The sequence below is a fragment of the Salvia miltiorrhiza genome, chromosome 5 (assembly GCF_028751815.1).
Source record: "Salvia miltiorrhiza cultivar Shanhuang (shh) chromosome 5, IMPLAD_Smil_shh, whole genome shotgun sequence".
In the NCBI taxonomy this organism is placed as follows: Eukaryota; Viridiplantae; Streptophyta; class Magnoliopsida; order Lamiales; family Lamiaceae; genus Salvia; species Salvia miltiorrhiza.
The window spans coordinates 6,063,956-6,091,129 of record NC_080391.1 but is presented as its reverse complement, the minus strand read 5'-3'; the positions used below and the strand labels follow the sequence as shown (position 1 = coordinate 6,091,129).

The following is a 27,174-nucleotide window of genomic DNA, read 5'->3' as shown; positions in this document are numbered from 1 at the left end:
TTTGTTTTTTAGCCACTTTAGATTAAAATGATTTCCATGATTTCCTCGAGGCACTTTCGCAAGATAGTGAAAAAGTACTCAAAATCATATATAAAATGACGTGTCTACCCTTACCTAACGTCAGGATGAATTGATATTCAAGGCACATTTCCTCAATACAAGTGTGTCTTAAAGGCCATTGTTCTGTGTGATTGCTCCATACAAGTGTGTTTGTCTATAATGCTCGAGGTTTTAGGCTCGAGGCTGCAGACAAGTGTTGCCGAAGCAAGACATACATAAGGGTTTTCTAGTCTTTTTGACACCTACACTTGCTAGATTTATTTTGCATGAACTTTTTTTTGGTTAGTGAGAACAATCAGAAGACATATGGCCACGAGAAACATAAGTCAAATAAAGGTTGGTTAGCCCAAAATAGTTTGGCTACAGTCAATTGTTTGTAAGATTATCAGGGACTGTGAAGGCAAGAGGTTATTGAAGAGAATTTCATTGCTATATTTGATAGATATTTCCTAGATTAGATGTTAACAATTATTTTGGTGGGTTGTACTTGTATTCATACAAATGAATCTCTAACTAAATAATAGAGTAACCAATTCTACGTTACTTTCCATTTACTCACCATTCCTAATATATTGTTTTTAATGTAAAACATCATTGGCATGTTATCTCTTCTTGGGTCCTTTTTGCACCGGTTTCTTCGGCTCCATGTTCCATTACACCAGATGATGCAATGAATATCAGCTTACATGATTCATGTGAACGTGGCGTCATTTAGTTTTATGGGACAAGAGCTTATGTTATGTCTACATACATGGTATAATGTTTTGCCAAAGAGCACATGTAGAAGAAAATTCTTTATGCCTTAACTTCCATTTGAATAAGCTATTTTTGGGGGGCTAGGATTAGGATAGTTTTTATGGCAAGCATAGCATTTTTTATACCTCTTTTCTAATCTACAAATGTTTTCCCCTCTGTCATCGACCTATCCTGGTTTGACTGAATCATGTAGTAGCTCTTCATGATTTTATTAGTTTAAATTCTTAGTTTTGGCCTTGAGCTCTGACATTGTCCAAATTCGATGGATAAGTGTTATCTAAGGTGGTTTCCCCTCTAGTACGAATTCATTAGATAAGCTGGACAGAGAAATGTTGATGAACTTATTCTCATTTATGCTAAAGTTCACCTAAGTTCATGGGTGCTTGGGCAACATTCTCAGATGCATTGTTATGGCAATTGCAGTTATTCAATAGAGCAGCTTACTATATATTACCAACCTGCAATAGCTTACGTGAATATTAGTATGTTCCTGGCGTAGCCATTGCCATAAATTTTGGTGATATAATTTGTGCCTATTATTAGATGTGATAACAGTTAATTGGGTTTATATATCTTAGATTTCCGATATCTTTTGGATTGCTCCCTTTTGAATGTTCCTTTTCAATTCAATCTTTCAGGAAGGAAGATATTAGAGAAAATATCATCGCAGGGGCATTCTTCACCTGTAAGACCATGCAATTTAGCACGCCAAAGATGATTTTGGCTTCTGCAGGACTGGTCCTAACTGTTTTTATTTCCAGAGTTCATTTATTAATCGTCGACGACTTCATGTCAGGTATTCAGTTTTGCTGATAACACTCCCGTGTCAGATCAACAGAGAAAAAATTCATCTCCATCAGATATCTGTCAAGCAGATTGTTCATGTGAGTTGGCAGCACAAGCATCAAAAAAGCTTATAATAAGTCCACCTGATAATTCAACCAAGATGACAAGTCCTACTCTCTCTAATGATGGCTCAAAGGGGAAAGGTGTACAAGTAAGTTAGAATCTCATTCAATTTATAAGTACTCATTTTTGTTAGCTTCTTTTTCTAAGAAACTGTTCTTCATGATCACGGGTGCCTACCATGTCAGGTTTTTCAGCTTTAACATAGAGCAGAACCCTTGATGTTAGCCTTATGAGGCTGTAGTTTGGTATCATTTACAGGCAGATGGAAATGTGTTAGATATAATTGCTTAGTTCGTTTTTCCCTTTTGGTTCATTAACTTTTAAGACTTCTTAGTTTCTTCATGAGACATGAACATGTATCTACGTTACATATACATATGCATGCTTGCATTTGTGTAGTCTCTAGATCAAGTCTAAGCTGATAAATCGTGGAGTCGGTATCTTGTGTCAGCCATGTGCTGCTTACTCTTTCCTGAAAAGTGGGTTGTAAGCATTATATTTTTTCTTTGTAGATTGAAAGGAATACAGAACTAGAGGGGCCATTTGATGAGGAAATAGCATCTTTTTTCTCAAATTATGAAGCTGCTGACAATATGACCATTTCATTCACGCACACTTCATCTCAAAAACTGAACGATCAGCAAGGTAAGTTTCACTTTCATGCAACCATTTGCTGCTATGATGACCTCTGCCATTGTATGGATCTATCTGAATAGGGTTGAAGGGGATATGATTAAGAGGAAAGCATAATGCATAGAGCTGAAATTGTTGGCAATATTATAATGCGTCAAGCTTAAGGTAGATGTCATTGTGCAGTGACTAATGTAGATGGAAAGAAAATCTGGTTATCTGTGTTAACCATTTCTGGATTGTGTAGCAAGTAGTGTAGATGGCAAGAAGTTCTGGTGATCTGTTGTTAGCCATTTCTGTGAAACTGAAATCGTATGGTCCTTGATGGGCAGATGCATATGCACAGCTGGAGTAGGGTATTCATACAGTTTTATTTTAATTGTTTTGGCAGACTTTCCTTTTGGACCAGTCAGAAGTCTCCACCCAAGTAATAACAAGCTATCATGTTGCGATTTCTCAACCCAAGGGAAATTCTTAGCTGCTGCTGGGCATGAGAAAAAGGTTTTGCAGTTTAGTTCATCCTGAAATTCTGTTTTAATGGAGTGTGAATTCTTTTGTGATTGAAGTTATTGTCTTGTAACAGATATTCATTTGGAACTTAAAGCAATCAACCAGATATTCCTTCCAAGGGCATACTCAACTCATTACAGATATTCGATTTAAGCCAAATTCCAATATGTTCGCAACATCCTCCTTCGATAGAATTGTGAAGATATGGGATGCAGCTAATGTAATAACTCTTCCCTTATCTCTTCTAAATTTTGTTGCCTTTTAGATTTTTGCTTTTCAGCATTGCTAATAACTTTTCGCTGGATCATATGCTTTGCATCTAGTACATGGTATTTACCTAAGCTAAACTCTATATACCTCTACTTTCTTTTAACTTTTATTTGGAATCTGCAAGCATGCTATATCATCATTGATGTTAATTTTCCTTGGCGAGCGATCATGGTTTATATTCCTTTACACTTTAGCTGAGTTTCATTTTGTATTTTGCCTCCTTTCTACAAACCTTGGAAAATTGTGAGCTATCTGATCTGTTGTTCCTCTGAGAGTAACTTAGCTATAAATGATTGATTAAAAGCAGATAGTAGATGTGCTCACCTTTTTCGCGGCTTTGCTGTTTTAGACTAAAAAGATACTTTACAACCTTGTTGGACATGCGGATCAAGTGATGTCGGTGGATTTCCACCCGAGAAAGACCAATCTAGTGTGCTCCTGTGATCGCAGTGATGAGATCAGATTTTGGAATGCCAAAGAATCTGCTTGCTCTCGCTATTTTAAGGTCAGCTTGTGTAATTTTGCTGAACGACTTTTATATGTGTGCTGTTAGCTTAATGCTTTAACTATCTCTATTCATTCGGCTTTTCTGCAATAATCTTCTGCTGATATTAAGAGGGTGTTCGGCTGAGTTTATAAGTTTTTATAACAAATTACAAGACTTTTCAAAGTGCGACAACTATGTATAAAAATATCATATTTCCTCGCAATATAAATTATCAGAAGGATAGATTGTATAGCCAAACTTCGATTACTAACATCATCAAAACTCTTACAACTGATCTTAGGAGTATGTATAAAGCCAACCCCCCCCCCCCCCCCCTCTATACGGCTAACTAAGTGGAACAAGTAGTGGATTTCCTTATCATGTTAATTAAAATGTTCTGATCTCCAGTTTTTGATGGATGAATATCAGGGAGCTAATAGACAGGTGAGGTTCCAGCCTCGACAAGGGAGCCTCTTGGCAGCTGCTACTGGTAATGTTATCAATCTGATCGACGTCGAAACAGGCATGACCCACTACCGCTTTGAGGTACATATAAATATAGGGCAAACCTATTTTAAAGTAGGACGGCGAACTGTGAAAACATGATGAATTCGTTGTGCAAAGTGATGAAATAAAAAAAAAATCGAATGTTTGGCCTACGATGGGATTCATAGTGGCGTTTACTATGCAGGGACATGAAAAAGACGTGTGTACAGTATGCTGGGATATATGTGGAGAATATCTGGTATCGACGAGTGAGGACAGCACGCGCATATGGTCAATTGTATCAGGTGGAAAGTGCATACACGAGTTGGCCTCTTGTGGCAGGGACTTCTCGTCGTGCACCTTCCACCCTGCTTACTCTCAAGTCGTGGCTGTGGGTTCCTACCAGGTACATAGCTGCTGCTGCTGCTGCATTATCTAGCTAGCTTGTAATCAATCACATTCACGCAGAATTAATTGTATATTATTTTGGTGCAGTCTATTTATATATGGAACCCGACCATGGGAAACAGGACGTGGAAGTTCCATGGCCATCATGGTATAGTGTCTGCCATGGCCAATTCACCTGAGACCAACATGATCGCCTCCGCCAGCCATGACCAATGGGTCAAGCTGTGGAAGTAGCTTAGCATTTCCCCTATGTGCCAACTCAACTGCTCCCATACCAATACATATACAAAACATCTATATCAACTTAGTTAGCAATAGTGTGGCACATGTAATCTAATATACTATATAGATAGATTGTTGGAACTTGCCAACATTATATAATCTGTTGTTTACATCTTATAAAATGGATTTTTGTTTTCTCTAATGTTGAAATTATGAATACAGTGTTCAGTTTCAAATTATTCCATCTATTAGTATCAGCTACTTGTTGATGCTGGGGTGGCTACTGCTTTTACTATTTCTCAATTTGTAAGCCAGCCCATTTGCATTTTCCAGGGTGAGAGACGCTCTTTTTGGTTTGGAGGCGGGAGAAACAAAGAAATTTGTTGCATTACTGATATTTTTGGTATTTAGTAGTAACTTGTTGCATATATTGATATTTTTATACATTTTCTGCCGCACAGAAATATTTGTTCAAATTATCTTCTTTTTTTTCTTTTTTTTTTGAATCGTTTTGTTCAAATTATCTTTATAATTAATTTCCTTTTCATAATGTTGACAAGAATAACGAAATTTGTTGGCCCAGTAATAGGTGGCCCAGTAAAACTTAGGTCTAAAATATAAGGCCCAATAGCTCAGATGGGCCTGGATTATATCCACTATTAAAGTAGAAAACTTTGGTCCCCGAAAAGCGGTTGCTTTCTTACGCACGCTACTTAAAAATTAAATTTACATGCAAAAAACCAAGACACTTTTTTCTTTTCTTTTTTTTTTGATCAGAGACACTTTAATCTTTAAAATATCCAAACCAAATAAACTTTATTCACAATCAAACGTGGCGAGATTCATCGCTCAAGGAGGGAAATTGATTGTCCATATACATTCTCGCTCGTACAAGTTTTTTGCCAACCTTGATAAATTATGGACAATACTATTCATTAATCTAAACATATGAAAAACTCATACTATTAATTCGTTTCAGACCAAATATCCTATTATTTATCATTAATCACGCCGACGTCTCCGAGTATATATCAGATCGTGCCTCTTCACAGTGACAAAACAAAATGGCAAGACACTTTTAAGTTTCGCATAATTAGTTTAATTATAAGTCACATAAACACACTTTTTCCATCCAACATGAAATTAACCGTAAAAAGGCATATGAATTTCTGAAACACATGCTCAAGTTCCAATCCTAAAGAAAACCAAAACCAAAAGGGAAATTAAAGAAGAAAAAGAAAAAGTGGAGTTCAAGTTATGTTAATTTAGACTGAACTTTGGTAGGACGACATACAAACAATTCTTGCGAATTTTGACTATTTATGTGTATTTACATGCAAGAGTTGTTGAAGAAGTTGAATATATCCATTTTCAAGGGTAGCCGTAGCACTATCAACATGTGTTAACTAATTAACACGTGTAAGCTGTAAGTGAACATATATACACGCGTCGAGAGCCTGCAAGTGTCAACTATAAATTGCTGAAATATCAATCGTGATGGATGACAATTAGTATAAGAATGAAATTGAAGGTAATTAATAATAACAAAATAGAAGAAAATAGGTAGCGAGGTGCGTACGGGAATATTGTATCAAAGTCGTCGCAGACATCTTTCGTCTCAATTATACCTCTCAGCCTCAGCCTCAGGTATACATGTACATACATACTTACTGCCAGGGCCGGCCCTGACATTTCGGGGGCCCTAGGCGAAAATAAAAAAAGGGGCCCTATAGTTAAATACCCCCTACGTTCCGTGAAGCTTGAGCAGTTTCTTTTCGACATGAGTTTTAAAGTGTCAATATTTTGTGCGTTAAGTGCGGTAGGTCAAAAAATGAAAATGTGAATATAGAGAAAAAAAATTCCTACAAAGAAAGTGCTGATGTTTCGCGGGACAACTCAAAAAGAAATACTGCTCAAACTTCGTGGGACAGAGGATCAAGTATGATTTTATCAATTTTAACTTTGAAAAACTTATTTCAGCTGAAACTACAGTAATCGATATAGTCAACAATATCCTATATGCAATAGAATCATTAGAAAAACAATATGAAAGTTTAACAAACTCAAGAACTTCGAACTTCATTTGTGGTAAACATATTTGTAACACTTGTAATTCAAAAAATAAATCTTGAGCATCAATGTCAAATTTATCATTATGTTTCAGGGCATCTTAAAGTTAACACAATATTTATGCAACGTTTCTCATCCAATAAAATTAGTATCTTATGATTAGTAATATAAATTTATGCAATAAAGAGTCATTTTATGTTCTGTTACCATTTAAGATTAGGAATTTGGAATATATATATTTTTTAATCTTACTGTTGATTGCTGACCTATAGGTAGTGAAAGATTTTTTTAATTTTTTTTAATTAAGGTATAACATTAGTATTGGATCTATATTTTGGGGCCCCCAAAAATTAGGGGCCCTAGGCCATTGCCCCACTCGATACACACAAGGGCCGGGCCTGCTTACTGCTTAAGTAATTGATTGATTTTGAATTAACACAAGGGAAGATCGGAAGAGGATGAGAGGCGTGAAAAGACAGAAAAGGGCTCCCATGATGAAGTGAAGAGGAAAGCGGCAATGGTGCCCGTACACGAGGAGAAGGGCGTCGATGTAAATTCTCAAGCCATTATAATTCAAGAGAATAAGAATTCGAAACTTCTATCATTTTTTAAGTTTCAAAGTGCTTAAATATAGAACTATATGGAGTATTTGTTATGCAATCTTTTCAAGTTTGAACCGCCTCTCTTTTATTGGCTTTCATTCTGTGATGGACGGATTCAGAAACGATCCTTGATAGGGATTTTATCTTTTGAATGTGAAGTTTGAAATCTTTAGAAGATAATAATTCAATGGTTTATTTAATTATTTCATGATAGTGGTTTTGCATAAAAAGTCGCATAAAGAACTAATGGTTTAACAATTTAATAAGAACAATATATAGAAATATTAAGCTGTCGCTGATGGAAGTTACAGTTTTTCGGATTTTGGAATGTTTGAAAAGTAAGATAAAGTAAAGTAAATCAAGGCAGGAGGGGATATAGTTGGACTAATCGAATACAGTGCGTTCTTTTTAGTTGTAAATTTATCATTAAAAAAAAAAAAAATTAAATTTCATCCTTTAAATTCTTTATTTTTTCCCTTCATTTCTTATAAAATAGAATTTGACCCTTATACATTCTTCCTTTGTACTACAAAAAAGGATAATATTATTCCTTTATTTTTGGTGTGATAATATATATTAGCCCTATTTTGTAGTGGAAAGGAGGAATGTGTAAGGATTAAATTCTATTTTGTAAAAAATAAGAGAACAAAGAAATGAGTTAAAGAGTGAAATTTTATTTATCCCTTTTTTTTCTATGATAAATTTACTATCAAAGAGAATGCACCATTGAGTCTCGAGCTAGAATTAATAAAATAAATCGAACCAGTAGGCAGTAGCTATGAAGAGAAGAAAACGAATTATTTAACCAATTTTTTTCTCCCGAAACAAGATGAGAGAAAAGGAGAAGAAGACGAAGTTGAGGTGGTAAAGTTAATATTAGGGGGCAGCTACTTTGAATGGTGGATAGATAAAAATAATCAAAGTTGGTTTATTATTTATTTTTGATGCATTAACATTCGATTTTATATTTTTTCAATTTACTCGTTTTCTTTTCATCCAATTTATTTTTGTGGTTTAAAGAGAGAAACAAAGACCTGGTTGTTTATTTTGGACATGAACTGTGGGCACGACCAAAATTGAGATTTCGACATTTTCATACGTAAAGAGAAATCCAGCCGACAGAAAGAAACGAGTTCGGAAACTATTTTCTCTTGGATCTTTCCATCCACTTCATATAGGTAGAATAAATTTTTTCTTATACATTATTAATACTGATAAAATTCAATTTTCACATTACTATTCATTTATTAACGCAATTGAAGATGAAATAACAATAACCAATAGAAGCTCTTCGATATAGCAGTATTTGATTGATAAATTCTGAAAGTTTCACGGCCACTTAATAATAATTATTCTTTTTGTCCATGGTAAAACTTTCTAATAAGAAATGACACAAATTTTATGACAATGTTGTTCAATATATTAAAAGGGTGTTTGAGTAAGTATATTTTAAAAAATTTATAACCTTCAAAGTTTATAAGATGTTTCAAAAATTTATAAAATGTAATTTTTTAAGAACTTATAAGTTGTCAAAGTGTTTAAATAATTAAGCTCATACACTATAGAGAGAGCTTTTAGTTAGAGAGAAAAAATCGAAAAGAGATTAACTTAAAAGCGTATATGATAAAAATAACAAATTATAGTTGAAAAATATTTATAAAATGATTATTGCGTATAAGATATGAAAAAATTAATTTCGGATGGATGAATTTATTTTTTGGGAGCTTATAAGCTCTTGGAGCTTATTTTTAGAACTTATAACCCGTTTAAGAGTTGATTTTATCAAAACATTTTGAAAAAATTTACAAACTCTTAAAAAACTTATAAATTATTTTAAATAGCTTCAAATCCCAACTTATTAGATAATTTCAACCATGTGCAAACAGAGCAAGATTGTGCTTAGAGCATTGGCAACGCCCTTACTCGAGTGCCTACTCGAGTAAGGCGTTGCCTTCGTGTATGGCGTTGCAGGTGGGAGGTACTCGAGCATTACTCGAGCCTTCGAGTATGCTCGATCGGGGGGAGAGGGAAGGCGCGTGCAATGCACACACCTTAATTTAAAAAAAATAGAGAAATTCGAATTTTGACTGCTTTTCCTCGATATGCGTGCTTTGACCGACCGTTTCCAATTTTTTTTTTCTTCTTCTCTTCTTTAAAAAACCCCATCTCCTCCATTTTTCTTCACATCTCTTCTTCTCCAATTTTCTTCTCCCCCATTTCTCTTCAAGAATTTTCTTCCTTCATGGATCCACACAACCCTTTCTATGATCCTAATTGGTGCCCCGATCTCTCCTCCGATTATCACCCCGATATGGGAGGAATCAACTTGGAGGAGACCCCACCCGAGGAGGAACCGGTCAGTGCAGAGCAGAGTGCCTCCAAACCGAAGAAGGGCGGCCGGAAGAAGGAAATGGCCACCAAAATCAAGCACGACAAGGAAGTAAGGATCCGTCATACTTACCTTCCCGAGCATACGGATCTCATCGTCCAAGTTTGGGCGAAGGAGACCAACGACGCCATCCGTGGGACGGATCAGAAGGGGGAGGCGTATTGGGGCCGGATCCGCGCACGTGTGAACCTCATCATCGGCGTCGACCTTAAGATCCGGCAACTTCAAGGCCACTGGGCCCGAGTGAGCGCGGATGTGCGTCTCTGGGAAGCTATTTGGGTGGAGACGCGCAACAATTGGCCCTCCGGTCATTCGGATGATATGCTTCGTGACAAGGCCCAAAAACTCTTCAAGGCTCGAAGCCCACAAAAGACCGCATTCAATTTTTGAAACGAGTGGAAAGTTCTCCGGAACAATCCCAAGTTCAAGTCGATGTACCTCGTTGGAGACGTGCATGCCTCCAAGAGGACAAAGACTACGGAAGAGGGCGGCTTCACCACCTCGGCGCCGGGCGAGGAGATCTCTTCTTCCCGGCCCATTGGCAACAAGACGGCGAAGGCGGCAGCGAAGGCGGCAAAGGGAAAAGGGAAGGCATCAGCGTCGCATACGAGCTCGGAGCCTCCACCCGAAATAGTGGAGAGGTTGGACAGGTCCGACCAACAGATGAGGGCATTCACCGCCCAGTACCAGCGGAGGAACGATATCAAGGAGATGGAGCTCGATATGCAGCTCCTGAACGCGGATACGACGCACATGACGGACGCACAAAGGGCATTGCACGCGTCCATGGTCGCCGACGTGCTCAGGCATCGTGGTCTAGATTAGGATTTTAATTATGTAATTTTAATGATGGGGTAATATGATGTTTTAGGTGTTTTTAATTTTTATGTACTTTTTTTTTATGTTTTAGGTGTTTTTAAATTTTATGTTTAATGGCGTATTTAACTATTACAAAAATATATTATTTAAATTATGCAATAAAATTTAAATGAAGAACATAAAATCAAAACTAATGTTATCAAGTAGGCTATCAAGTAATCCCAATGCAGCACTACCTACTCAATAACACAACCCACTATCAAGTAGATTATCAAATAGGCTATCAAGTAAGCCCATTGTGGATGCTCTTAGCTTATTTAGTAGTGTAATTATATCGGACTATGAATGAATCATAAGCTGTGGAACATTTTTTTTGAGGCGATAAGCTGAGGAACATTAATTCGACATGTGAAGATTAATTAACCCCCTAATACGTAGGTTTGACAATGAAAAAGAAACAACTAAAAATGGTAAAAGAAATATAGAAATGGATGAAGATAAGTACTGTCTGAAAGAAACAAGTCCCCGTAGCATAATTAGTATACACGTGGCACCTCCATCTACAGGTGTCCAACCATTCGCCCGCCACCTTCCTCCGCGATTGCACCTTATAACAATCCTTTTTCCGCCATACCCAAACCATAACATACTTCTGGAACTACAAATCAAGTTTTCAAGGAGAAACTAATCAAAAGCTATCATCGCAAACAAAGAGATGGCAGCCATGTCTGCAATGAAGAATGCAATTCTCAGCCTCTCCAAGTCTTCGGAGATGGCCCAATCCATCCCCTTCCGCCCCACGGTGTCTCGAGTTTGCTTCGCCGCCGCTTCCAATCACCAACAGGTACACTCCCATTCTTCATTTACCAAACATGTCTCACCTTCTCCGATTCACGCCAAATCGCATCTTAAGGGACGGAACATGGCCGGCGAGGCCGGCCGGAGAGAATACAGCCCGTACAACGCCGACGAGAGCGTGGACGAGCCCCGCGATGAGGTGAGAGAAACCATGGATAAGGCCAAGGAGAAGACTCGCGATATGAAGGACAGAGCCAAGGAGAGCGCCGACGACGCCGCCGATTCCGTCAAGGAGAAGGCGCAGCAGATGAACGACAAAACTAAGGAGAAGCTGGGGCCCATGGCCGACAAGGCCTCCGATATGAGGGACAAGACCGTCGACGCGACGAAGCGGCAGGCGCACGAGGCGACGGAGAAGGTGAAGGGCGCGGCGGAGACGGCGGCGGACAAGACCAAGGAGTACGCGCACGGGGCCAAGGAGACGACCAAGGGCGCCGCCGAGAAGGTGGCGGACGCGGCCAAGGGCGCCTGGGGGGCGGCCAAGGATACCACGCAGAAGATCAAGGAGACGGTGGTGGGGAAGTCGGATGACGACGATTTGGATGATTTTATCGAGGATCGCGTCAAGAAGCCGGCGCGGGACACCCGGGAGAAGGTGATGGATGAAGATGTCGTCGATGCCAGGCGGCGGCGCGCGGACGAGCACGACCGTGATAAGCTTTGAAGCCTTCTTTTGCTGTATTTTTCTGCTTAATGTTCACAAAAAACACAAATAATTTCCTTTAAGCAATCATGTATGTTTCTTATATATGCAGATGTTAATGCCGTACGTCTACCAAAAAAAAAACTTGCATTTAATATTAGTGATAATCATCACTTCTACCATGATTTTGTAGCTCGTGTTACACTTCTCAAGTCAGATGGCATTTTCGGCCTCTCCTTTATTGGAGTTTGAGACGATAATGATTTCGTTCCATATAAAATCACCCAACATATTATCACCTACTGGATAATAAACAGGAGAGATAGGCCCAATTGGATTTTATGTAGTGGGCCAATTTTATGGGAATTTTGGGCCTGTGAGTAGTCCAATTATAAAATTAAGCCGAGAGAAGACAAAAGCAAGATGGAGCAGTTGAAAGCCAGCGTCACCTTTGGGCTACTATTAAACTACCCAATCATACTAACTGTCACGTGACTCACATCACTTGCAGGATATATATTAATGTGAAGTTTTGGGAGATTTCCAATTTGTGATGCCATATTTATTCTTTTTAATTGTAATTGTGGTGGCTGGATGTCATTTGCGTGGTAAAATAGAATATGCACTATTTCTATTGATGTAGGCGATTAGTTGTATGGGATCCAACTATTTTCACTTTTAACGTTAATCTGATTTATTAATTGGAGAGAAATTTCCTTATTGATTTCCTACTCTTCACATGTAATATACATCTACATGAACTCCACATTATCTTCTAATAAAAAAATCAAGAAACTAAATAATTAAATGTGAGGAAATTGAAAAAAAAAATGAAATCGAAGGCCCAGCTAATTACAATAAAGTTATACAAGGTGTACAAGACTATAAGATTAAGTACAAGTACAACTATCGGGAAAAACATAATTTTGGTAATAATTACACCTACCTGGGTACTCTCACCCTGTGTATTTTGTTGTCATACTTTATATTATTAATGTACACTATATGTTTCACACTGATAAATATAATGTGCTAGATAATAATTTTTTAAAACAAAATGTCAAACAATTATGCTTTCGTAGCACGTCAAATCAGAAGTTAATAACCTAAGGGATTAGCCGTATGGTCATTATTAACGAATCACTATTATTAACTCCTAAATAATTTCCGTAGTTTATCAATAATAAAAGTAGAGCACTAGTACGTTGCACAAAGCTACGCTTCAGCTCCTGCTTTTTATATTTGGCATATTGAAAATTGTTGACGTCAAATTTTATACTGATATAGCTAGCGAAAATGAAAACTTCGGAGAATTAAAAATGTATTAGTATCACTTGAATATTAATGTAGCTTAGTTGTTTTAAATTATGGTTAAAAAGAATCATGAAGCCGTATTTTTGGATAACTGTACCTATATAAATTTTTATGTTGAAGTCTAAAAAATTTAACTTGTAAAAGAATTTATTAATTTGATGTGCCATCGATCAATATATTTTTAACAAGGATCGGATAGTGATATATATCAATGTTGTTCCTAGATTCTGCGAGAAATATGTGGTTTTTCTATAATTAATGGATTAATGTAAAAGTGTGTTAACAATTTTTTAGGCTGGAATAAGGTTAATGATTTTGAGATTGTAAAAAAAATAAAAAAAATGGATTAATATCGTGAGAGAATGAATGCAATTTTCAAAAATAGGAGAAGGTAAACTTATTTTCATTTTTGGGGACAGAAGGAATTAAAAGAAATGAAAGGACATCAAACACAGTGTAAATTCAAGGAAAAGCTAGGGATGTCAATATTTCTGGTTGAGAATATCCATGTTACCCTAAAATGATCTAATTTTATAAAATAAATGGAATTACAAGAACTTAACTTTACAAAGCAAAGTTTGTGGAACAAAAGTTAAAAGTATAATTGAAAAAATATATATATTATAAGCTAAAACCCGATTTAAAAAGTATTGGCTAAATGTATTTTAATTTGTTCTAGTATGAAGTAATGTATGTGCAAAATGAGTCGCCGGAAAAGTAATTTATAGACGTTCGTCCCTCATGATTTTTCATAAGAAGAGAGAGAAAATAAAATTGGATGATTAGGAATATTATGTTGTGGTTGGAATTTGACACATATAGCCTAATGAATAGGCATTGGGTGACCCCCTCCACCAAAAAGAAGAAAAAATAAAATAAAAAAATAATTAGTCAGTTAATTTAGTTGAGAAGTAAAAATAGGAGAAATTAAAGGGATGGATGGTTGAGTCGAAGAATTTACTTGGGTTGGGTGGGCGTCGAGACGGACCCCAACCTCAAGTGATGTCAGTAGAATAGAATAGAATCTCTCATCAACAAAAAGCGAAGTGAGAAGAGAGAGAGAGAGAGAGAGAGAGAGAGAGAGTAATTGTCGTAATCAAAAGACCAAGACAATAAAGCTGACACAGCCACCACTCCGCCACCAGCAGGCAGCCGAGCCGCCGTTGCCGGCCGCCATCTCTGCGAGGGTGGGTGGTCCACCCCTCTACTGTCTCCTCTCCTCTCTTGTTCCTTTCTGCCTACACACCTACAATTTTCCTTCCCCAATCCATCTTACGTGTTTCCTGCTGACATTCTGATCTGAGGTTAGTTAATTTCATGGATTCATCGCTCCCCTTTCAATTAACACACACGACAAATTAGGTTAAGGGTTTTTAATTGGAGACAAATCCTCAATTTTTGCAATCCCCTTTCTGAAGCTTGATTGCAGAGCTGCAGTTTGTCTCCCTCCTCAGTTATCATGATCTGCTACTAGATCGATCGATCGAGAGAGAGAAAGAGAAAGCAAGCAAGAGTTGTGTGAGAAGTCCGTACAAAGCTATCCCTCTTTTATATTCTCTCTTTTTCGTAAGTGTTAAGCTGAAGAAGAAAAAAGCCAAGGGGCAGGTGGCTCTTCCGCAATGATTTCTCTCTCATATATGACCTTTCTCTCTCTCTCTCTAACTTAATCTGCGATTCCCGCAACTTTCATTCCGCACAGTAGTAAATCTGTGCAGATTTCGTCGGTTTTGCACCAAGATTTATTCTTAAAATTGGTTTGGCCTTTTCTACATTAGAGGATAAATTAAACCCTGGGCTGGGCTTGGGTAGGTGGAGAAGAAATCAAAGCTCATGCACCATTGCCTCTCCTAATCCCAACAGACAACTCTGGATTGCATACATATCTCTTCCGTTGAATAATCTTTACCAGTTAAGCCCGCATGCACTCTTCTCTCTCTCTCTCTATACACGCAAACTCACTGTTATATATATATATATATAGGCGCAGACCAATATGGAGCCGCGCAGAAATGATCAGGACAGACTGAAGCACCAGCAAGATCACCGTGTGAAGCCTCCGGAGACGCAGCAGATGGCGCCGCCGCCGCCGCAGAAGTGCCCGCGCTGCGACTCCGCCAACACCAAGTTTTGCTATTACAACAACTACAGCCTCTCACAGCCGCGCTACTTCTGCAAGGCCTGCAGGAGGTACTGGACGCACGGCGGAACCCTAAGAAACGTCCCCGTGGGCGGCGGCTGCCGCAAGAGCAAGCGCCCCAAACCCTCCTCCGCCCCCTCTTCCTCCGCCGGCGAGATCGGCCGCAGTAGTCAGCCCGCCATCCCATCTCAAAACCTGACGCCTTTGAATTCGGGTCAGCAGCCAATGAGGCCTTTCCCTCCGATTATGTCGTCCATGGCCAACACCTTCTACAGCGGCGGCTCCTTTCTCTCCTCTTTGGCCGCCATGCAATCTTTATCCACCGGAATCAGCCAAGCCCCGGCGCTCAATTTGGGTGGCGGAGGCGGAGGCGGCCAATACGATGCGCTTTTGCAAGGGGTGAGCCTTCCATTGAAACCCCAGCCGCCGCCGCCCCACCAATTTCAGCTGCAGATTAATGATCACTACTTTCCATCGCAACACAACTTGACTACACCGCCGCCGCGGCCTTCTTGGACTCAAAGCTTCATCAATAGAGGTCCGGCCGCAGCCGCCACCACCTCCGCCGCAAGCTCGAGTTTTTGGACCGGCGACGGCGACAACCAGGCCGGTTCTTCTTTCAACCCGAATCACTGGCAAGATAGCAACCCGGGGTTTGATCCATCTTCTCAGTGAATTTTAGAAATTTCTAGATTTCTGTTGCACACACATATCTATCTCGTTCATTATTAGGTTTCGATCTCCCTTTTTTTCTCAATCGAGTATTTTTGGTTTATAATTTTTCTTGAAAAAAAAAAAAAAGAAGATGGGGTGTTTTAGGTTGCAAACTATGAATTGCAGAAAATTGTAAACGGATTGGATATTTCTAATGATGCAGATGTGTATACACAATGTTGTAATTAACCATCTTATAGAGATTCAGTTTAAGTTGGGTTAGGTTTGCATGTTCAACTTTTTGATCAAAAGTATATCGAGTTTAATGTTAATGCCTTTCGCTTTTTTGTTGCTTTAATTCAATTTTGACAATATAGAATCTGAGTTATACCACTTGGGAGAGCAGAGAGAGAGAGAGAGTGTGTGTGTGGTGTGTGTTTAATTAGTTGGTTTTAATTGTACGAGTGCTTTATAATTTAAGTAGGGGCTTTCGTAGACTGTGTAAAGTCTAAAAAGGGAGGCATTTAAACCAAGATAAGAGAATAATGCATGAATGGATGAGCTCTATGTCAGGCTAAAGCTAAAGCTAACGCCTTAAAGCTGATGGATAAGATCGATCATTATGTTATTTGCTATGCATGCGCCTGCCCCTTAATTCGACCGACAAATTAACCGCATACCCCTTAATTACTTACTAACCTTAATCATCAACTCCCAAGTTCGAATTATTTATAATGTGTATGTGGTTTGGTTTGATTGATAACATATGCTCTCCGTAAGCTTGATCCGTAATTTATTTTCAGATTATCCTGCGAAGCTTGTTAATTTTTTCATGTGATAAAAGTTTTTCTTTTTATTCATTTTTTTCACTTTTTTACCCATCACACTTAACACATTAATTATTAACTCCTTAAAACCAATTCTGAAAAGAAAATGATCAAGCTTCAGTTGACGGAGTGAATAATTAATAAGATAAATCAATTTAATTAAATATTTGATATGTATAATTTTACTCATAAAATTGAATTGAATTGATTATTTAATTAATAATTATTTATTATCTTAAAATTGAATTGATTATTTATCTTCGAATTCATAATACAAAACTTTTAAAATACTTTCACTAAAATTATTATTGGTTTGTTTTTATATATATATATATATATAGGGGAAGGCTAAAATAAGAACGCTTATTAAAATATAAATTAAGAACCATTTTCAGCCCTTAGATCATCAAGATCTACGGTTGATTCATCACCTTGTTGGATATATTCGTGGTCATGAGTTCGAATCCCAAAGGTAGCAAAAAATTATTTTTTCGATATTCATACCTTTATACAGTTTATTCATGCGTGTTATACATAAAATTCATGCATTTTTGCTGGTTCGTAATTCTTAAAATAAGGGTGGTTTATTGAATAACCGCCCCCTATATATATATATATATATATATATATATATATATATATATATATATAAGAATCATTTTCAGCATTAGATCATCAAGATCTACGGTTGATTCGTAATCCTATTGGATGGATTTATGGTCCTGAGTTCGAATCCCAAAGGTAGCAAAAAATTATTTTTCACAATTCATACATTTATACAGTGAATTCATACGTGTTCTACATAAAATGCATATATTAAAAATTACTCTTATTTCTTATTTTAAGATGTGCTCTCACGATAGCTCACCCCTATATATATATATATATATATATATATATATATATATATATATATACACACATTTTTCTATAGTCATAATCCTTCAATTATCTTACACAACAATCAATCAATCTAAACATTAAAATAAATAATTTAAATAATTCAATTCATTCTATCAATTTTATCTATCACATTCACTAAATTATCAGTGTTTGTGAATATAAGTGCATTAAAAAGTAAAAGAAAACCTAATTAACCCTAATTATTTAAATTATAGTAGTAATGATAATATCATTATAATACACTCAATATTTAAAGATCAATTTGCACTTAAATATTCACAAGTTATTTCTCCATTCGTCCCATTACAAATGTCTCATTACTTTTGGGCACAGAGATTTAAAAATGTGTAGAAAGTAAATAAAGTGATTTGATAAAAATTGTTTAAATATTAAATATAGAGATTAAATATATTGCTAAAAATGGAATGAGACATTTATAATGAAATATCACATTATAAAAAGTAGGATATTTGTAAGGGGACCGGGAGAGACCAATAACCATCCCTACGTAGCGAATTTCTGGCTCTAGCAATAAACTGATCGTACTTGTTAATTAATTTGTATACAATCAAACACTCATTGTGGGTGCGTGTAAGCTTTTACATCTAAGATACCCGTTTTTTTCTTTTTCTTTTTCTTTTTCAAAAAATTATACACGTTTTCATTAATTACATGAAGAAAATATATTTATTTAAACATACGCCTACATGAAAGGGTTTAAATGACAATCCATATTTATTGTGAGAATGGAGATTTATCTATACTCAATTGTTAAATAATCAATTGTTAAGATTTATGGTGAATATACCATTTTATTGTACAAATATAGCATCAGAATTCAAATCCCATGAAGAATTAAAATTCTATTTGTTTTTTAGTGTAATTAATTTCATAACGAATGCAACGATGTTATACATGAGTGCGATATTCTATATCTGTGATTATTAATTAATAAGTTGGCAGTAATTTAGAGGACCGAGTCCGACTTTGTAATGTTCCTCAGCTCATCACACATTACATGCCTTCTCATTCCCACCTAATACACTAGAATTCACTGACGACAGATATGCAAAAATGCTTTAATTAAAACAAGAATTAATGTCGGGACGGGTAGATACCTAAACCATTAGCTCTTAATTTATAAATCAATTATAGTATATAACTAAAGTCCATCAAATCGTTGAAGGTATGCCTCAATACATCATTTTTCACTTTTTTATAGTACAAATTTAAAATAAGGGTACGCTTAACTACGATGATGCTGAAGGAATGATTGAGGAAACTTATATTTGGAGCAACTATATTTTTGTGTATTAAGATACAATATCAAAGAAGCTGGATTTGAATATAAAATTATTATATGTGTGTGCGTGTTGTGTGTGCGCGCACAAAAAATGTACTAAGATTTTTGGAGATCTGAGAACAGCTTCGATCAATTATTCTGTGAATGTCGGCAGCATATGTAGCTCACTTAATTGGGCCACTTAAAGAATGTATTAAAATATGCATAAGTAGCTGATCTTCGCAAAATTTAATATAAAAAATGTCAAACGTAAATTAATGAACAAATATATACCCGCAGGAACAAAAAATGGGAAAGCATATTTGCCATCTGAGGGAGTACATTTTATATTAAAGGGTGTTTGACAGATACAATTACAAATTTTTTCAAAATTGTAATTTTAGCTTGATTTTTGAAGTGTGGCAAATTAAATCACCAGATTTTTAGTTTTTATAATTCCGTCTCCCCAATTTTTTTGGATCGTCGGATTGTTGAATTGAAGTTTAATTACGTAAATTTGTTCTCTACGTAATATTTATGTTACAACATCGTTTGTCATAAAATTGCTGAATATTGATATGGTGCAAATACAGGATACAATTTTCTTTACAATTTGAATAAATTTTTAATTAAAATTGTACAGAACGATGTCGTTTAGGCTTCACAAAAATGATGTCGTCATCTTTATTAATCCATGCAATTAAGCTCCAATTCAACATTAATTCTGACGACCAAAAAAAAATTAAGGGAACGAAATTGTAAAAATAGAAAAAGTGATGATTTAATTCGTCACACTTCAAAAATTACATTAAAATTACAATTTTAAAATAGTTCGTGATTTTATTTGTCAAAATTCCTAGTATATTAAATTGTCCAATTGGGACCTGTCGCATAAGTCCATTAATGATATAATTTCTGCAGATATTGGAATGTTGCATGTATAAACTCTTTCGAGACGATTTACATATGACGAGAGAGACAGAGAGAGAGAGAGAGTTTTAGAAGTCCAATCTCCATTAAAATCCCTATTATATAGAGAGATGACAATGGGTGGTGGAGAGAGCAATGACAAGATGATATAGCCCATAGGTAGCCAACAAACTAAAATAATTTTAAAAAAAGGCAGATTAAAGCATGACATAGATATGATTGTGTGGCAAAATCTTCCTTTTTCATTACTTGCAACTTTAATTTTCTTCATTTTTTTTCCTTTTTATTGCTTTCCAAGAGATTGGTGACAAGTGCACCAAAGGAACAATCCAGTGTCTACCTTTACCACTACCATTCCATGTACATTACTACTTCACATTGGATTCTGGGTCCATATTTTTCCCTCTCTTCTTTCTTCTTTGTTAATAAATATTCATTTTTTCCCATTAATTCATATGGCATGCACAATTTAAGGGACCCAACTGTCTCGAGGAAATTTTTAATCTGTTAATTAACTAGGTATATAATTAGACATAGTCCTCTTAAATTCAAGATGACTCATCATTATTCTGCTTTCCAAGTTAATAAAATGTGATTTCCGCCACCATAAATGACTCCCTTGCAATAAGAGTTCTTATTTTTCAACTCTTCATGATGATTTCAACCCCATATATAGTTTAATTTATCTACCTATATATACTTTGTTGTTACTGAATCAATCACGAGCAATTGTAATTTTCGAAATCTCCTTATATATTTTAAGATCCGAGCATCCGATGATTATTATTATTATTATTATTATTATTATTATTATTATTATTATTATTATTAAAAATGTACTTGCATTGAAATTAGTCGAAACAAGCGGAAAATTACAAGTCTGAGCGTCCCATTATATTTTTGTAAATAAATAGAGACATTAATTAATTCTCATTAACCATATATAATCACGAATCGCCGGTAAATTTCAGTCCATTTAAATTACCTCAGATTTAAAATGTTAACTATATGTCATGATTAATTAAATTTTCCATTCGGAAAAACTGAGAAGGGAATTTAGTAGCGATTTTAACATTGAGTGCATTTTAATATACATCTCTTCTTCCATTTGTCCTATTTACTTTCACTGTAATCAAACTTTAATTCAAAAGCGAATTTTCACTAGAAAAAGACAATTCAATATGATGAAGAGAGCACCCGGTATAATTTGGTCGTCGGTCTTTGGTCAATTTGATTCTGTTATATGATTATATACTTTTTATTTAGCCAATCAGATAAAACCATTTTACACCAATTTTAAAAGCCTTAGCTTTTTCAAGCCACACTGTTTTCTACTTTTTGGTCATGTGTGGTGCCGAGCGATATGATTTTAATCCGTTTCTATATATATAACCAGTAACCACACTACATTATTTACTCAGAAATTATTTAGTTGTCTGAATCATGCACTAAGCTATCACCCCCACGTGTCACGGCTTTCGAACTCTCTTCAACTTTAAGTCTTCAACTTCATCATAAATATCATCAATCAAGCTCATAATGTACTCAACAATCCTATCCTATACAAACTAATTATGACAACTTATTTTTCATTTTCTTTAATGCTTTTGCTGATTGCTGATTAATTAGCTTCTTAAAATGTCTTCTCGATCTAAATTTGAGCAATAATTCTGCAATTCTTACTTTCTGTTGAACCGAAAATATATAGAATTTAGATTTTGATATCAATTCGTGCAAATCGAATTATGAGCTTATGATCCATCTACCATTGAGAAAAACTGTGGAGAAATTACAATGCTAGGAAGGTCATTAATATTTAAATATGATTGTTAGAAAATGTGTGTCGAAAATGGATTAAAAAAAAATTAAAGTTAGAGCGTTGGACTCGAATTTGTGGGCTCAGAGCGTGATTAGAGAGATGGAGTGATTAAGGATATGTGGGGGCCATATATGTTACGAGGAATAGCAAAGCCAACGAAGCACACCATCTTCTACTTTCTTACCTTGCAAAAGTGCTGAAATATGCATTGGCAAATTAAAGAGAAAGTGCCTCGCATCTACCAACGTGTATCTTTGTTTTGTGCTAATATTATTCGTTAATTAATATATACATTGATCTATATGTTTCGAAACTATATATAGTTTTCAACGTTCTCATAAATAGATCATTTATTTATATAGGAAGCAGAGGAAAGTATGTGTCAATCTTACCTTTTGAATTCCGTTAAACACTTTTATATAGTAAAAAAAATAAGTACATTCTTATTATGGGACCAAGAAAGTATAATAGTATTTGTTTATAACCACGTAGTATATTCCAGTATAGGAAATGATATTGAAAGAGCGAAACTAGTAGTTAAAGAATTAGAGAATAAAACCAATGTCCTTTATTTGTAGAATATATTTACATTGTGTGGGGGAAGTCCATTTTTAGTCATATTTAATTATAGAATAGAATTACCACTTGCGGCTTTACTCAATTGAGAATAGACCCGAAAAAAAACCTAAGGGGGTGTTTGGTTATATTTGTAGTTGTAATTTTCAATTTCCAAATATTTCTAATGCAATTTACGAAGCGTGTGTTGATTTTTCACAAAGGTGATGACTTCGTTGTGACAACTGAAGATTAATTAAATATTTTAGAGTTATAGGCTTGAAAACTGAATATATGTTTCTATGGCAATTTTTTTTTAAAATGCACATGATTAAATTTATATGTATTCCATAAAGAATTTATGAATTCATAATTTGTATTTTGTAAAGGGTTTTTTGCCTAATCATTCCCTATATGTATACATATTCATGTACAGCTTAAATGTAGAAATATTTCCCTCAAGCAAGTGAAAAAGTATGTAGAATTATAAAGCGGTCAACTGGACTCCATTCTTATGGATTATTACTTTATTCTAGGCCCAAGCTAACCAAGTGACGGCCCGTATAAAGTTGTTCTTATCCTGCAAAACTTGGAGCTGCCTGGCCCAATAAACCCCCGCCATTTATGAACTCAATTTCAAGCTCAAAAAACCTACTATGATTCAATTCAATTCCAAGAAAAAAAAAAAAAAAAAACTATATGATTTTGTTAGAAATTATGTGCTACCCATCGCGGTAATACTCCCCATGTGCATATATTGTGGGCAAGTACAAACATAATAGGTGTAGAAAACGAAAAATCTAGTCTTGCATGCGCATTTCTTTTTCTAAATATAGACCAAAAGATACATATCTAGGCAAGACTATTACTCCGTTTTCTTACATCACTTTACTTTTACGTATTTGCCCATAAATTACCCAAAATATGAATGCACATATATGGAGGCAATACCTCAATGGCTAGCATAGGATTTTTGTTTGATTTGACAAATAATGTAGATAGGAATGGAATAGCATTGATGGCCGAAAAAGATGGAAAGGGAAATTCCACTTGGATTCAGGATTTCAACATGAAACATCTCCACTCAAAAAAAAAAGGAAAAAAAAAAAAGAACTATAAAACAAAAACAAAACACGAAACATCACCTTTAATTAGTAAAAAGGAGGACTCGTTTTCGGTAAGCTCGCGACTTTATACTTGATATTAATGATAGTTTTGAAAATTTTATCTAATGTGCATTAATACACGTAGTAAAAATATTAATGAATACGAGTACAACATTATGTTATATGTAGGAAGAAAAATGAATCGAGAAAAGAGATTATCACTGCACATTGCTTATATATATATATATATATAACATTAATTAAGAAGACATAGATGATGTATATTAAAGTGATGAAGCAAAGTAACACTAAAATCATATAGTAATTAAATATCATTGTCACCCTTGTGCATCCTATGCTGCTACAATCCGAGGTAAAAAGTTTTATGGGTAGAATTCGAAAACTTTTTCCCGGATTTCGTGTTAAAATAGTTGTAATTCATTAATTAACACTTAATTAAATCTCTTTAACACTGCAGTTTGGATTGTACCCGTATATCATCACACATGAGGACCACTAATTATATCAACTACACTATATCTTATAACTGAGATTCATGTAAACCAATATTAAATAGCTGTAAAGCAGCCACCACTGCAAATTAAACTACGTAGTTTCATACTATTAGTTATTTAAACAAGACTAACATCACACTATATGCGAATTACTTTAAATCTCCAAAACAAATTAAGCTAATTAAGTGAACTCGTAGGAAAGAAACGATCCAGCAACTGCAGCTAAATTATCAGGAATTTTTCTTTTCAAAAAATGTGATTTGTGATTAACAGAATGCAGATACGTTAGAACTGAAAAGGAAATAACAATAACCTCTCTCTTGTATACCATTATACTTCCCCCAAACCGAAAATCAACAAATTTTTAAAGAAATACAGACATTTTTCCAATTGCTTCATCAACATGTAAATGTATTAATCTAAGAAAACCCCAATTCCAAAAACCTGATACACAAACTAACAAATACACCAAAAAAAAAAAAACAATGTCATGATAATATATATACATATAAATTTAGGTTTTAGGTATTCATGAAGCGATAAAATCTGAGATAACAATGTGGTCGAATAAGAAACCTGTTCCGATGAGAAGAAGAGGATCCGAGGTTCCTCTCAGCGCAAAATAGCCTTCCATGTCAAAAATTAAGCAGGCTCAATTTGGTTGCTGCTGACATGATCACTCCGATCCTAATACTCTCCTTCCATCCTTAACCAACATTCTCATATTTCCATTCCAGTATTCATCAATGCCGGAATTTCAGAAAAAAAAACCCATAGAAAAAGAAGAAAAAAAGGCTATACCCCAGCTCCGATGATAAAAAGAAAGACCCTGCACCCAATCAGTTAATGAATGATTAAAGAGAGAGATTAAACGAAGAAGATCAATGGAAGCTTCTAGATGAGAGATGGCACGGAGGAACCCATGTTTGAAGGGTCGAACCAAGCACCGACGCTGCTTGTGTTCCATACGAGAGAGGATGGATCAGAAGAATTAATCTGATCGATAGGGTTGGTGTTTAGGTTCGGATTCTGGTTCGGGTTCGGGTTCCAAGCCATTCTATGCATATTCTCCCCTTCCGCTTTCACTTGCTTGCCCATACCCGGATCCTCGTAATGGATCAAACCGGGAGCGCCGAATTTGTGGGTGGAAGCCATCAGAGACGCCATTGTTGAAGCGGAGGAAGATCCGAAGAAGATTGAGTTGGAGTTACTGTTTGCAGGTGATGAGAAAGGTGACGACGAAGCCTCCTGGATCGGCTTGAACCCGTTTTTATAGGCGTTTTCGGCCGACCCGAGCCCGGATGAAAACCCTAACCCGAGAGGGTTGATTTGAGGGTCGTAGTCATCTGAAGAAACCCTAAAGCTGGAAAACGGGAAGTTGAGCTCTAGAGGGTTAGTGTAAAACAAAGGAGGCTGAATATGGTTGGAAGGGGGCGGGGGCAGATCCATGTGGGGTTGGGAGGCGGCGGCGGCGGCGTCGGAGTGGCGCTTGGGGCGCTTGTTCTTGCGGCATCCGCCGCCGACGGGGACGTTGCGGAGGGTGCCGCCTCTGGTCCAGTAGCGCTTGCAGGCTTTGCAGAAGTGGCGCGGCTGAGACAAGCTGTAGTTGTTGTAGTAGCAGAATTTGGTATTGGAGGAATCGCAGCGGGGGCACTTGAGAGGGTGGGGATCAGGTTTTTCCATTACTTTATTTGTTGACGATGAAGCCATGAAGCTTTTGTGATCATCCAGTATTATCTGATTCTGAGCAAACAAAGAGAAAGAAAGAATTCGAGATGGGCTGCTTTTAGGGTAAAAATTAACTACACAATACGGATATTCTTGGACAAAAGCTATAAAACAAAAGATGGGGTCGTCTTTGTTAGCGTAATAATTGAGACAATGAGAGAGAGAGAGAGAGGGTAACCTGTGGCCATTGATTAGTGGTGGAAGAGATGGGAGTGATGATCTTGTTGTCACAGTTTCCTAGCATTTTTGGTCTTTCACACTAAGAGGAATCCTTTGAAACAAAGAGTATCAAGACAAGGAGCAGGTGACGACGTGAGAACTCTCGTTTGCGTTGACGCCCTTCAAATGTTTTTCAAAGGAATTGATCATTGTTTTAATTCGTTTCGTTCTTTAATTGATTTATTTAATTAGCTTCACGTGAACCTCCGAGAGCATCACTTCAATTACTTTTACACTTTTCGGGACTTAACCAGAATTATTACAAATTAATCCTTTTCGCCAATAGACTCTCATCATATTTTAATTAATTAGTCGGCCTAATATATAACCCTTTTTTCCGGAATTTGATTCTTGTCATATGTGATATTTAGATAATGTCTCTTTTTTTTTCCCCTCCCTCTCTCTCTCCCTCTTTCACTATATATAGATAGTGTAAGGAGTTCATTTATGAGAATAGTCATTGTTATATCATAGAGATAAAAGATAGTTATAAAAAATTAAGCGTAATTATGTTTAGCTTATAATATTATTTTATCCTTAATTGATAAAATCAAGACCAAATTCACCACAAAATATATTCTTAGTCTTGGATTGCTCTTTAAATATGGCAATTTACAACCAATAATAAATTTGATTATAATAAAGCAATTCTAGACTAAACCTTTTCATGGTTGTGAATTGTCTGTTTAAAGGGCAATTCACAACGTAACATATATTGATCGTAAATTAAGAGGCAAAATAGTAAGAATGATTTCAAAAAGACTATTTTATTAATTAGTCCGTTCTAATATATATATTTATTCTGTTATACATGTATTGTTGTATCAATAATGAAATTAATTATTTTCTAGTTTAAATTTTTTAATAACATGATTATCATCTGATTAATTATCATTGATTTAATATACAATTTTATGATATGTATTTTGTATCTCAAAAAAATAGTACTACTACTACTTAAGTTTTGAAATATATAGGCATATAAATTTTTGAAAGAAGATGATTTATTGGAGAAGGAAATTCACCTAAAATAGGATCAATGAATCTATGCAGCCATATTGTGGTC

At 35.7% G+C, this 27,174-nt stretch overlaps 4 protein-coding genes across 6 annotated transcripts; 3 read left to right on the top strand and 1 right to left on the bottom strand.

Annotated features, from left to right (window-relative positions):
- Positions 1-1,131: 1,131 nt before the first annotated feature.
- On the top strand, positions 1,132-4,989 carry LOC130985495 (transcriptional corepressor LEUNIG_HOMOLOG-like). Its single transcript, XM_057908496.1, has 10 exons — positions 1,132-1,298; positions 1,455-1,501; positions 1,613-1,813; positions 2,238-2,370; positions 2,747-2,856; positions 2,939-3,085; positions 3,485-3,640; positions 4,052-4,168; positions 4,314-4,514; positions 4,604-4,989. Exons 1-10 carry the CDS (start codon positions 1,217-1,219, stop codon positions 4,748-4,750), a joined length of 1,341 nt encoding a protein of 446 aa, XP_057764479.1. The 5' UTR covers positions 1,132-1,216; the 3' UTR covers positions 4,751-4,989.
- Positions 4,990-11,128: 6,139 nt separating this feature from the next.
- Positions 11,129-12,279, top strand: LOC130985494 (uncharacterized protein ECU03_1610-like). The gene is made up of 2 exons (XM_057908495.1): positions 11,129-11,462; positions 11,532-12,279. Exons 1-2 carry the CDS (start codon positions 11,334-11,336, stop codon positions 12,138-12,140), a joined length of 738 nt encoding a protein of 245 aa, XP_057764478.1. The 5' UTR covers positions 11,129-11,333; the 3' UTR covers positions 12,141-12,279.
- Positions 12,280-14,096: 1,817 nt separating this feature from the next.
- LOC130985492 (dof zinc finger protein DOF3.1-like) lies at positions 14,097-16,506 on the top strand. Of its 3 annotated transcripts, XM_057908492.1 has the most exons (3): positions 14,380-14,737; positions 14,852-15,341; positions 15,415-16,506. In XM_057908492.1, the coding sequence occupies exon 3, from the start codon at positions 15,427-15,429 to the stop codon at positions 16,243-16,245; it is 819 nt and encodes a 272-aa protein (XP_057764475.1). In that variant the 5' UTR covers positions 14,380-14,737; positions 14,852-15,341; positions 15,415-15,426; the 3' UTR covers positions 16,246-16,506. The 3 variants fall into 3 exon arrangements, with proteins under 3 accessions (XP_057764477.1, XP_057764476.1, XP_057764475.1); XM_057908494.1 differs by lacking the exon at positions 14,852-15,341 and having other exon boundaries at positions 14,097-14,737; XM_057908493.1 differs by having other exon boundaries at positions 14,362-15,341.
- Positions 16,507-24,464: 7,958 nt separating this feature from the next.
- LOC130985491 (dof zinc finger protein DOF1.4-like) lies at positions 24,465-26,303 on the bottom strand. Its single transcript, XM_057908491.1, has 2 exons — positions 26,068-26,303; positions 24,465-25,904 (listed from the first exon to the last, which is right to left on the bottom strand). Exons 1-2 carry the CDS (start codon positions 26,131-26,133, stop codon positions 25,056-25,058), a joined length of 915 nt encoding a protein of 304 aa, XP_057764474.1. The 5' UTR covers positions 26,134-26,303; the 3' UTR covers positions 24,465-25,055.
- Between the last annotated feature and the right edge of the window lie 871 nt (positions 26,304-27,174).